The sequence below is a fragment of the Crocodylus porosus genome, unplaced genomic scaffold, assembly GCF_001723895.1.
Source record: "Crocodylus porosus isolate Cpor-Errol unplaced genomic scaffold, CroPor_comp1, whole genome shotgun sequence".
Lineage (NCBI taxonomy): Eukaryota > Metazoa > Chordata > Crocodylia > Crocodylidae > Crocodylus > Crocodylus porosus.
Window position 1 is genome coordinate 191,396,194 of NW_017728906.1, and position 13,553 is coordinate 191,409,746.

At 40.8% G+C, this 13,553-nt stretch overlaps 1 protein-coding gene and 1 non-coding gene across 3 annotated transcripts in view; one reads left to right on the plus strand and one right to left on the minus strand.

Moving 5' to 3' along the window:
* Positions 1-13,553, plus strand: part of DLG2 (discs large MAGUK scaffold protein 2) — a 1,592,593-nt gene that overhangs the window by 249,107 nt on the left and 1,329,933 nt on the right. Inside the window, exon 4 of one of the 2 annotated variants that reach the window (XM_019530402.1) lies at positions 3,256-3,354. In XM_019530402.1, coding sequence (XP_019385947.1) covers positions 3,256-3,354 — 99 coding nt within the window. Of the gene's footprint in view, positions 1-3,255; positions 3,355-11,870; positions 12,326-13,553 lie in introns of those variants that run through there. The other variant, XM_019530399.1, reaches the window with a different exon arrangement.
* TRNAG-GCC lies at positions 8,487-8,557 on the minus strand. Its single transcript has one exon. It is a non-coding gene; the product is annotated as a tRNA-Gly (tRNA).

The window sequence follows — 13,553 nt, forward strand, 5'->3', positions numbered from 1 at the left end:
GACCTAGGGGTAATGATCGACCATTGCATGAACATGAACTGTCAGTGCGATGCAGTGGCCAGCAGGGCAAATAACACACCGGTATGCATCAACTGATGCATCTCGTGTAATACTAAGGAAGTGATACTTCTGCTGTACTCAGCACTGGTGAGACCGCAGTTGGAGTACCGCATCCAGTTCTGGGAGCTGCACTTCAATAAGGATGTGGAAAAACTTGAGAGGGTCCAGAAAAGAGCCACCCGTATGATGAGGAACTTGCAAGGCAAGCCATATAAGAATAGGCTGAGGGACCTGGACCTCTTTAGCCTAAAGTAGAGAAGGTTGAGAGGGGACTTAATAGAGGCTTATAGCTATATCAGAGGAGTGCATCAGGAACTTGATGAACAGCTGTTCACTAGGGCATCCCTGGGGAAGACCAGGAGCAATGGATACAAACTCCTGGAAGGCCGCTTCAGGCTTGATACCAAGAAAAACTCCTTCACAGTCAGGGTGTCCAGACTGTGAAATAAACTCCCTTCAGAGGTGGTGCAGTCACCTACCCTGGAGGCTTTTAAGAGGAGACTGGACAGTCACCTTGCTGGGGTTACTTGACCCCAGTTGTCTTCCTGCCTAGAGCGAGGGGGCTGGACCTGATGATCTGTGAGGTCCCTTCCAGCCCCTAATAATCTATGAATCTTTGGGCAAACAGTTTTGCCCCTCAGGGCCTGGGTTCCCCATCTGTGAATGGGGTAACAATGCTTCCTCATCTTACAAGGGTATGGTGAAAATGAACTATGGTGAATAAGACTGCAAGGTGCTCTCTTTCTCCAGTAACTACCTAACGTGTAGGCTGGAATTGCAGTGCATAATACTGACTAGTCTGGACCTGCTGCAGTATCAGATGTAACTGTAAGCATGTTTTTAGTGTTAAACATGTTTCTAGTTCCATTAATCCCAGTGCAGGTGAGCACATGTCTAATTTGTTTGCTGGCTGCGAGCCAGAGTGCTCCGCACATCACTGGACTAACCCCTAAATAAACAGGCTAGCATCAGGCAATGAAATATTTGCACATGTGGATCTGATTTGGGCTATTTCTTTGGCACTAGCCCATTGTTTTCTAAATGGTGCTGGCAGGAGTTGGCCTATTTAAAATGCTGACAATTGCTTGCTTGTTGTGTTAAAGTTGACTGCTCCTACTGAATGGTCTAATCATGATGATTTCACATTGCTCATGCTTTCTAGGATGCTCAGTGCCAGGAGAGATGTAGCACAGTACACTGCTGGAATCCATGCTGCTTTCCTATTTATGTGCCCCAAGCTTTTTAGTGGGGAGATACCTACCAAACTATTTGCTGGAATCATGTTTCATTCAAACTTAACTCTTTTGCTGGTTGCTGCATGGAGCCGAGAGAGAATTTCACTCCTTCCCCTTCCCTTCCCACTCCTTCCCTGCTTGGGATTTTGACTGGAGCGTGCCAGTGCCCCTGCTGGGACTTACAGCCAGAGGTTCCTGATTACAGGGTCTTGTCCCTCCGTTCAGGGGCAGACCGATTGCCATATTTGAGGAGGAATTTTACCCCATGATCAGATCCGTATGGACTGTTTGGGGAGGGACTGCCTTTCTCTGTAGTGGGGGGTGTGACCCTCTACCAACCCTCTACCTGGGATCTCTTGAGTGCATACTAACAAGCTTTTGCAGAAGCAGCTGACTGCTGTGGTCCCCCTGCTTTACTTGTGGTGGGTTAGGGTGTTATGTCTTGTGTTGTGTCAGGGTTGACTGCAGTTGTACTAAGAAGTTAAAATATGGATTTGTATAGGATGGTTTGGACAGGGATATTCCTGTCGCAGGCAGGGGGTTGGACTAGAAGACCTGTTTAAGTCCCTTCCAGCTCTACTTCTTTATGATTTTCTAATTTCTGGAGAACAGGATTATGAACTAAAATCACTCAGATGAATTACAATCATGAACTAAAATCTCATAAAACAGTGATTCTTAATCAGGGTGTCCTGGGGTGCTGTGAGATCCTTTTAAGGATGATGCAGGGTGTAGCTTGGTAGATGTGCAAACAGCTGAACATGTGAATCACAAAATAAACCCAAAGATTTCAAATAGGACTCCATAGTGTCAAACACATATTAGCCTGTTGTGGTCTTTCTGAGTTCTTTGCAACAGATTATTTGCTCGATTATTTTTTCATAGTCAAAAACCAGGTGAAAGTTAAGACCTGGCATTATAAAAAGACTGAGAACCATCTCATAAAACAAAATGCTAGTGCTGTAGAAGAATACCTCCCTCACATACATGTTTAAACTGTAAATAAATAGATACAAGTAAGAAGGCTTACCTGATTTATCAATTAGCCAGGAAAATGGAACCATTGAACTTTTCCTATGGGCCAGGCACTGAAGATGACATTTTGAAAGAATTTGGTATGTTTTTTATTATGCTTTTAGTCAATGTTGTAAAAAAACCAAACAGTGCATAAAAGAAAGAAAAGAAGAAAACTACTCTTCAGTATTTAATTAAATGAAATTGCAAGTATTATTGCTGCCTTGCAAATTAAACATGAGATAGTTTTAGATATTTTACAGTTTGTGGATCTACTGCAGTTGTTGTAGATGAAGGACCTAATGAAATTAATGGGTGTCTATACACATGCTCTGGGGTAGGGGCGGGGTGAGTGGGGGAACATTTCAATTATAGCAGTTCTCAGACAGCTGCTCTAATTAAAATGCTGCAGCGTCACATGTATTCAGCATCCTGTATTTCAAACTACCCTTTTGAAACACGGGATGCTGAATACAGGTGACGCTGTAGCACACCGGAGCATTCTAATAGGAACACTCCAGCAGGCTCAATTAATCAAGTCTGCTCCAATGTGTTCTACTTAGAACACAACAGAGCACGTGTGTGGGCGTCCACTGGGACTCTGGACAGTGATTTCAGTGAGATCAGTTTGACTGCCCATTGTTACAGCCTGATCCTTTGAGCTCTGACCACTCTTAACTCACTTTGCAGGCAAAGAAAGTTGAGAACGCTTAGTGCCCAAGACACCATAAGTTCAGTAGACCTCAGTGGAAGTTGCTATAGAATTACTTCTGAATATTGCAGATGGCAAGATAACCTGGAGAGAGATGCATGGGGCTCAGATTATTGTAGCTGAGATTTGAATGTGGGTTTGAATTAAGATTATACTCCTGCATGTACAGACATATGCTTGCAATAAGGAAAAATAGTGATATAACATGAGTATCATCTGCTTTTTTCCCTTTAGTCTGCAGCTTCCAGTGGATCAAATGGTTCTGTATTATGTGAAGAACACAATAAAGAGAACCAGTCTTTTGAAAATCATTCTGCCAACCTGAAGACAAAGGTAAGAGCTGCGGTTATTTTTTCTAGGTGGTGAAATACTTTGCTGATGTTCTTATGCATTTTCTCCAGCATTTTGTTAGAGATGAAGTGTGTGGAATAGACTGAGTTTTAGGTTCTTGTAGTCATTCCCTGCTGTTTACTAACAGAATGTAAGTTGGGAAGGTTTAAATCAGATTTATAACAATTGTTATATGTCACCAGTCCTGTACTATTCCACACCAGGTTTTTGGTCTGTTCAACATACAGAAATGCCATTAATGTTAGTAAAACTAGTTAAAGTCTTGTGATGTTTAGCCTGACCTGGAAGTTATTTTGTTTTTAAAGATCTTACGTGTTATTCATTTTTGCAGGTTACTCCTTTTTATTTAGTTAAATTTATTTTAAGATATCAATTTTGCAGTGGAAATTGTAGTCTGGTATCCTGGTAGCTTAGTAAAAAATTGGTAAGGAAGACTATGAGTGTTTCAGCAGATGTAATGATTTTTGTATTGACAAACTAATGACAGTTACAGTATTTTAAGTGAATATTGACTAGTAAAGGAAGCAACATGACTGCCTAGGTCTCTATGGGGGGGGGGTTGTTACAGTTCTTTGTAATGGTTGTACAATTGCAGTGATGGAGTTAAATGCTTGTGAGTGTGTCTGTTTTAACATATACGGTGTTTTGATATGTTCACAACTTGGCTGTAGCAATTCTCTCTGGGCTTAAATATTACCCTGCAGAGTTTCAGTCCTGAAATCATTATTATTTTTCCCCAAATAAAAGCAAATGATTTGGGGTTTTCTTTCATGTCAGCAAATTGAAAAGAAAATAGAAGTTAACTGGATTGGAATGTTTATTTGAAGTCTTATGGACCTCAAAGAAGCTTTTGTTTTTTAACACTGAAAAGTAGTAGGTTATTACCTCTTGTCTTAGACCTTCTGTGTATAAATTTCTGGACTGGATTTGTCATTCATTAATGCCTTAAAATCTCTAGCAGTAATGATCCAGGATATTTTTCTGATTTTTCTCTTCCTGAGTACACTCTGAAGTGCCACATAGCCTTTATCATAGTCCTCTAGAGCCACTTCAGTGTGCAAGTACAACTTGATGCAAGTAGGAATAGCAGAAATGGGTTCTCTGGTCAACACTTGCTGATTAACAGTTGACTATGATTGACTGAAATTAAAGGGAGATTAGGCCACTGAGCAACATGCAAGTCCAGGGTCTCAGTATTTTATAGCCTGAGTACAAATTGAATTAATCAGGTGTCCTAGTCTTCAAAAGTATTTAGTATTTGATGTAACGTGTTACTCACAGTGGGGTTTACAGGTGCTCAGCCCCTGACCTGCCCCCCGTTCCTCCCCACCTTAAGCAATATCATGCTGGTTGGTGTGGGCAAGAGTTATGTAAACAATATTCTTGATATGAAGAGGGAAAGGGCATGAAAGGTGCCATTTCATGGTTATTGATTTGAAAGCACAGTGCCCCTTATTCTAGCTCTCTGTCTGCAATCTGCAAATCATTTCCAGCATCAATGTTGAACTGAAGAGCGCTGCCTTGTTCACTGTTGTTTTTAAAGCCATGAGCACTCTGGCTTTCTTTACTCCAGGGAGAAGCCATTGATTCAGTTGGTGGAAATAGAAATAACGTTAGCCATTGTCACTCAGGTGTGAAGTCCCAGGTACACTGAGTGTGCTGGGATAGAGCTCCGGTAGCCAGGATAACGTTGCCAAACACTGAGAAATTCATTCTTGCAGCTGGCACTTTCTTGAATTTCCAAAATTGTGGAATTTTTCCACCGTGCGGACATTTGGTTTGGATTTCCTGGTATTTGCTGGATTGTCACTTTATTTGAAAAAGGCATTTTGCCTAACTTATTCTCAAAGGACTGTGCTTGAGTGTCAATAGTATGCGGCCATGATAGTGGTTCACTGTTATCGGGGCCTGTTGCATATTAAAATGTGTACACAAAGGTTTTTCAAGGGCTTACAACTGATTGGATGGTAGTTTCACTCCCTCAGTCTTGTGGCTGGGAATTACAATGAACTCTTGATAGCACTGTGTCAAGCCTGAGAGTTGAGAGCTACATTACTATCAAGTACCATGTGCTTTTATTTTCGGTCCCACCCACATAACCTAGTCTTGCATATTTAATTGATGCACTTCTGTTTCATTCTGAATAAGCGACTGTGGGCGCTGAGATAAAATAGTTATGTCACTGTATGCAAAATAATAGTTATGTACAACATTACTCAGGAGTTGTGAATTATAAGGGCATGGTGTTCTTCCAAGGGTTTGCTTGAATGAGCATGCTAGTTGCAGGGACATGGAGATGCACAAGTGCTGTCCATATCCTGTGATCTGAGCCCAACAGCAAGGAATGTGCTCTCCTAGTCCACCCTGAAGATGATGGAAAGGATCTGGAGTCATGTCTCAACCTCTGCTGATGTGTTGGATACACCAGCCCAGCACCAATTCCTTTGCAGGCCTGCTTTACCATCTACCAATGAACTGTGTGGCAGTGAGGCCCAGCTGGGCTTGGCTGTATGGTGTACAGCAATAGTAATTTATTTTAGTGTCTTTGAATGTAGGTTAGCAATGAGAGACAAGGGAAGGGATCTAGTACCATGTGATTAACTAGAAATTTCAGTACCACCAGAGGATATATACAGGCCATCATTTAAGTTACCCCAAATTAAAATCCACTTGGCACTTGCAAGGGAAGTTTATATATTTATGTATTCTGAAAATATGATGCTAACAATTCTGGATAGACAGTTGCCAAAATGTCCAAAGTCAGTGCTGTTAGGGCTGGTGGTGATGGACTGATGTCACACAACAAAAAAGACTAAGGTCAATTGGTCAAAAGCAGGTGGATTTTTCAAGAATGAGTGCATGAAATGAGGTTCTATGGTAAGTGCTGGATTCTTAGAACTGCACATCATGTAGTAGAGTTTTACTTCCTTCTTTTATTTCAGCCTGGGTATGAACAGATGAACAATGAGCAGGGGTATTTAACATGGTTCAGCTGAATCTGTTTAGCCTGTTTGCTCCCATCACGTGACAAATGGAAATTTAACTGGGGCAGCTTATTGTAGAATGAAACAGGATTAAGTTATCACAGCTCAGCATCAGTTACTGCAGGATGGGAGTAAACAAATGAACCTGTTGCACTTGTGAACAGTAAACCTTTACCCCATCCCAAATTAATATAACTGTTCATCCAGCTGCACAGTCAGAATTAACCATTAGAAATCAATTTCACTTTTGTCTGTAGTCAGTTCCACTTCAATTCTTAGTTCTAACTGTCTTAGTTCAAACCTTATGAAGAAAGACTAAAGGATCTGGGACTGTTCAGCCTGGGGAAGAGAAGACTGAGGGAGGACTTGGTGGCCATCTATAAGTATGTAAGGGGTGAATATCAGGAGCTGGGAGAAAAACTGTTCACTAGGGTGCCATGGGGTAGGACAAGAAACAATAGCCATAAACTGTTAGAGGATGGTTTCAGGTTGGATGCAAGGAAGAACTTCTTTACAGTAAGGGTGACCAGCATCTGCAATAGACTTCCCAGGGAGGTGGTGCAGTTCCCAACCTTGGAAGTTTTCAAGAGGAGCCTGGACAGACAACTTGCCGGGATCATTTGATCTCATCAGTATTCCTACCCAGAGCAGGGGGGTTGGACTCAAGGTCCCTTCCAGCCCTTAATTTCTATGATTCTGTGATTCTGCAGACTTTTTCAAAACTCCCAAAAAATGTTTAAAAACACGTTTTCATGGAAAATGTCCTAGAAACTGTCCTGCTGGTTTGGTAGTGTTGCCAGTTCTGGACATTTTCAAAGGGCCTAGGCCAAGCAGCAGAACTATGGCTAAGCAGAAGGCCCCAAAGCCTGTTTCTGAATGACTGTATTGTGAACCTTTGCAGATGTGACAACTAGCCTGGTCAGCAAAGTAAAGGAAGTCATCGAACACAATTAAACAAAGGACAAGGCCTGAAAGGACCTAACGGAGGACCATAATCTTATCTTAAAATATTATTAGTAGTGATTGATATAACTAAATGTATAAAATGTTATTTTATACATTTATTATTTATTACATGTATAAAATGTTATTTTATAGGTATATTTTTGTTACTTTGCTTAGACAGTTTGTACAAACAAAAACAGTTTTATCAGAGAACTAAGTTAAGACGAAACAGGCCATTGCTGAATAATATTTCACAATGGGAATGAAAGCAGCTAAGAAACCCTCTTTCTTTCTTTCCCAAGGATATAAATCCTAACACACTGATACCTTCCAAGTCCACAAGAGATTTAGTTCATTCCAGTTTCAGAAGTTTCATTAAAACAAAGACATATCAATGAAACCAATCAGAGATCATTTATTAGAGTATTAAAACCAGCCATCTATAAATATTGGGCATAGGCTGGAGGCAAATTTGGAGAACTTGGCAAATTCAAGAGGACTGCCAATCTGCATGCTACCTCCTCCCACCTCTCAAGTTGTCCCAGTCAGTATAGGTGATAATCTATGTTGTGCTGTCACAGGTAGCCAGATAGACTTTTGGATACATTGTTGTTTTATGTTTTAAAGTACAAGCAAGTAAAAGGTTGGTCTGTAGACCTGTTTCTACCTCTCTTATCAGTAGCTTACTCACAAGGTTACCTGTAATCTGGGTAACAACGTTGCAAGCCAGGCTTTGGCTCCAGATCTGATGCTGCAATTGAAAACTGGACTTGAGTTATACTGGAAGGATCTGAACACAGTACATTCATGGATGTTAAAGCTATTAGGTCAATTTGATCTCTTTCCTGCATGATGTGAGTCATAGAATTTCAGATACTCTCCTCTGATACCCTTCATGGATATTAATTTTTTTAATGGACATCTCATACATGTTTGCTTAAATGAGAAATGAAAGGGACCAGTTACCAAGCTCAGTAGTTCTCAAACAGGGGACTGCAGATCACGTATTCATAGATTTCATAGATTGTCAGGGGCTGGAAGGGACCTTGCAGGTCATCAAGTCCAGTCCCCCACTCTAGGCAGGAAGACAACTGTCCACTCTTCTCTTGAAGCAAACTTAAAATCCCTGTGTGTCAAGGACTACCTCAGGCTGCTAACATATGCAAAGGATTCACCTGTAGCACCTGCCCTGGCTGGGAATTGAACCCAGGTCTCCTGCATGGCAAGCAGGAATTCTACCATTGAACCACCAATGCTATTGGAGGGGTGTAGACCTGCTCCTGTTTCCGTGGGGGAATATCTGTCATTCCTCTTTCAACAAGGTTTCCTGATAGTTGTACATCAGTCTTGGACTGAGTTTTGAGTCCCCAGAGGATATTTTTGGCTAATTACATCAACCGCAACAACTAAATTCATCCCTTTTCATCCCAGGTGACTGCTTCAAAACTTTTATTTTTGACAGGTGTTTCTCTATGTTATAATTCAGGCATGATCATATTTACAGATGTCATGACAATGGAAGGAGGGAAGAACATAGAGCAGAACCTTTTGGGAAATGAGCACAGTGATGCTGTTGGCCACAAGGGGGGAATTGGTCTTAGTACGTATGGAAACTGTTTGCCCAGGGAGATGAAATAAACAGCTAATGTGTACAGTTGGGACAAAACAAAGCAGCTGAAACAAAGCAGCACGTTAAAGCATGTTGGCTTTCATCTTTTCTCTTTAATATTGCTCTCCAATAGTACTTTTATGTCTAATGTAACTGAGCAATATAGTGCCAGTGTGCCATTTTAGAACAAGGTCTGAGGGGTTGACTGGAAGATATAAAGTGATCTACAACTTGATTTAAAAAAGAAAGAACTACTGGGCTAGTCAACTTTATTCTCAGGGCAGTATTGGCTTAGTCTTGTGAGCTGGTACATGTAAATCTGATATCTGTTATTAGACCAACTCAAATAGTCTAATAAAAGGTATCAGATTTAATCAGATATCAGGTCTAATAAAAGATAGATTTATTAGTTTTACCCAAAGAACCTTGTCTATGTCCTTAGACCAATATGGCTACAACCTGTATCCCTGGTACACGTAATGCACTATGACCATGTGCATTTACATACACCGCAGTTAAGTGGCACTTCTATGCTTAAAAGGGCAGGTTTCATTCACTTTAACCCAATGGAGAATGCTCTGAGTAAACAGCAGGTTGCTATACTTCCTGAGTCCAGAAGTATGGTCACACATAAAGCCCGAGTATTATGCAAGCAAACCATGCAATTTTGAATACTCACAGGTGCTAATTTTACACATGTAAATTATGATGGCTTATGTGCAGGTTTTGAACCAAGTGCAATGCAAGAAAAGAATATCTGTGGATGCACTCACAGGGTTCAGGATGAGAAATTTTCCACAGGAATAACTCCACTCACATGATCAGCGTACTGGTATTCCATGTCTCTGCTTCCCATGTGTTTTGCAAATAGGTTCATATATTCAGTGGGATTACTCCTGGGAGTAGAATTACTCACAAGTATGAGCGATTTCAAATCAGCCCCACAAGAGACTTGTTTGGAAATGTATCCTTGCATGCCAGTTTTTGAGTATGGATTGAATCTTTAAAGCCAAGTCTGTAAGTCATCTGTAATATATATTTAATGGATGTAGTTTACATACTTTATTAGAGTGAATACACCGGGTGGAGGAAAACAAAGGAAATCAATTGAGGATGCTTCAAGTGTGAGTGTAAAATCCCTCCCAGTTCTAGACTGGAATGGATTTCCACTTAATCTGCCATGTCTAGAATACAAAACACAGTTTGGTTAGACCATCAGAAGGAGTTAATTGGCTCTTCAGTGGAACAGGAGCTAGGGGGTACTAGAAAAGTGTAGTGATGTATTTATTTTTTCTGTCATGTATTAAAACTGCCTGTTGGCTAATGGAATAAATGACAGTGTAGAGTAAATATACAGGCGCCAATATGTTAAATTGGGGATGGGGTGGTGTGGGCACTAAGGCACACAGTTGACAGCCCAGAGGTGCAAGTTTAAGGACGTAGCAGACATGTTCATGGCACAGCCCTGTCAGATCCGACAACTCTGTGAAATCTGCTAAATACCTTGTCACAAGGATATAAAAAAGGGAAGGAAAGTGTGTTACTTAAAAAAAATAATCAAACTTGCTATAAAAGCAGTGCCATTGTTCAGAAGAAGTTAGCATTTGAAAGTCATAAGTGCTTTAGCGAGCGTCTCTTGAAGATTTTATGCCCTCTAAGTTTTTAATAGTTTAAGGAGGGCTGGTTACTCTCTAACCACCTATCCGATTCATTGTGGATTTTGTAATGTTGGTAGCAGTGACCTCATTTTGGCAAAATTATGGCGTGTCATTTACTGAGCCCCTTGCCTCTTTAGTAATCATGAGAATGTTAGAGTTATAACCTGAGTAATTTGTGGAAGGGAGATGACTCTTAAATGTCCCTTTATTTTCTTGGGAAGGGTTTTTTTTCATTGCAAACATACTTAAACTCTTAGTGAGAATGAGAGATCCTCAGCAAAGCACCCAGGGGGAATTGTGCTGTCCAGTATGCTGAAAAGGTGAATTGTAATGTATGGGTGTCTAGACGTTTCCTCTTGTTGCTGTCAACAGTCCAGTTGGCTGTATTTTTTTTTTCCCAGTGAATAGGAGCATTGATTTTCCTCTCTCTTTGGCCAGAGCTTTCATTTTACATATCTTTCCCCTTCTCTGTGTCTCGGTTTCTTTTTCCCTCCCTCTCTTCTTTCCCTCTCTCTCTCTAAGAGAGGGAAGACTTTAAGAGCTGACAGAGAGCTTTCTACTCACCATGATTCATGTCAGACACCTCAAAGGCAAGCTCTGCACCAGCATCACTGCAAGAAAGGTAGGGCTCTGGGACTAAGCAAACTTTCTCTGAGAGATTGTGGAACCGTTAGCAAAGCAAACAGTATATGAAATGAGTTGATTAAGTCTGTGAAGCTATCAAGGATGCAGGGAAAGTTTGAGAAAGAGCTGAAGGAGCTTTTAAACTCCATCCTCTGGGTGTGTTCTTTTAATTCAAACTTTGAGGATTTTCCCTTAACTTTAAAAGACCCAAAGAGAATCTCTGGGTAGTGTTACATAACATACCCTGTATTTTTGTGTGCCATTAAGTATAATGTTAGTAGTGTCGATGCTGCATAGAAATATGGAATGACAGGTTTTTTTTAACCAGAACAGGTTTTGTTTTACCTTCTACAAGTTCGTTACAGCCTGCTGTTATTTGCATTCACTTCCCGAATCAGAATCTGCCCTAGTAATTTCAAGTGATTGTAGATGTGACGCATGAGCTAGCGTGTGCACCTTAGTGGCTCAGTCATGCACTCCAAGTAATATGCGTTTGTGCAAATCACGTTCTTAATAAAAACCTTTACAACCAAAAGCAGTTGTTTTGGCAGAAAAGTGACAGCGCTTCGATAGATGGGCCCCGTGGTTGTGTGTGTTGTGCTTACTCAGTTTGTAGAAAGGGAGAGAGAGAGAGAGAGAGAGAGAAAGGGAGGGGGAGAGAGAAAGAGAGAGAGAGTCTTGGCAAAGGAAATCTTATGGGTATACTGAAACAGCAGATCAGAATTGTGAAACAAGAGCCAGAGCTGAAATGTGATGCTTTTGCTCTTTTGTGCTTGTTGTGATTCTCATCTTCCCCGTTAGAACGCTGCATACTATTCAACAGCACATTCTGATCACAGATTGAACAATGCAGCAATCAAGCCTGATAAACCACCTGGAAGTTTTGCTTGAGATGATTTCTAGTAGGTTTTCAGATTCCTGTGAGAATCATGACTGCCTTTAGCATTGTGGAGGAGGACTCGAGTTTCTTATGAGGGCCCCACTTGGAAAGCAGGCTGTGCAGATTCAAGCCTCCGGTTCTGTTCATGCTATTTCCAAAGCCTTTCCTCACCCTTGCTGTTTTGTTTTTATGATTTACATATACTCCTGTGGAGATTTACAGAATGGATTGTCTGTGCATTGTCACGACCAAGGTAGGACTGGAAACATTACTGCTGTGTGTACATATCTTTCTGCTATTATTCTGTTCCTGTAATTAAAATAGACTGGGTAGGTACTGTGTTAGGTTGCAAGATAAAGTGATAACTAAGCTTTGCTTTAATGGGCATTTTGTTCTGTTATCTGAGGCTCATGCTATTTGTTTCTATACTACTTCCTAAATTATATGTAATTTAAAAAAAACAGATTTGATATCTTACCTTAGATGTTGCTTGTGTCTATTAATGTTTTGGATACTAGAGCATTTTCAGAATACATGCCATAATGTCTCATATTGTCTCAGCATATCATATCAGTTTGTTCTTTAACCTAAAGAATAAAAGCATTTAAAAAAACGATGCGTCTTAACATTTTAAAGAAGCCAATCAGATATAGTTTAAATAGCCATGACGTTTCTGATTGGAGGGTTGCAAGTTTTCGGTAGCTTATTGTGGCTTGCTTGGGGAAACATATCTTTGATTTTATATCTCCAGGCCTTAAAAATTGAAATGCCTGGGTCCAAATTCTGCTCTGTTATATTGGTGTCGTATCCAACCTTTGTACTTGGGAAGTGCAGCCTCTACACAATTCCCTCTCCCTTGCCACTTCAAACACAAGTTGAAACAACCGCTTGCTTGCTCTAATCATGTTGGTGTGTACATGGCCAGCCTGACTTGACAACTTGAACACAGGGTTGAGTAAAAAGGACTCTGGTCACTTAGGTAACTTCTGGCCTTTTGTTGCAGAAGTGGATACTGGATGCATGTAACATGGTGTGAGAATAGGTCATTATGTTGTCTGAGGAGAGTTGTTCAGATCAGTTGGAGATCTGGGTCTTACTGGGTCCTAATCAGTGGGTTTTGGGTGAACTCCATCTCACGGAGGGCTTTACAAAGTGTCTTCATATGTAAGGTGATTAGAACATCTTTGAGTTTGTGTAAATAAAATCTTTTTGTAATAAGGCAGCCTCTACGGGCCTACCGTCATTGACAAGGGCCTCATTGTGGCCCTGGATACAAGTAGAGAAGAAAGTCCATACCATGTGGAGCTTACGATCTAGGTATAAATCAAGAGACAGCAGCTATCTGATATTATGTAGAAGAACAATAATTCATTGATTACTATTTCCCTGGTAAGATAGGCAAGTGGGGAGAAAGAAAGACAAAGTGACTTGGCTTAGGCCATAGAAAGGGCCTGTCTCAGAGCCAGGGTTGGAAAGCAGGA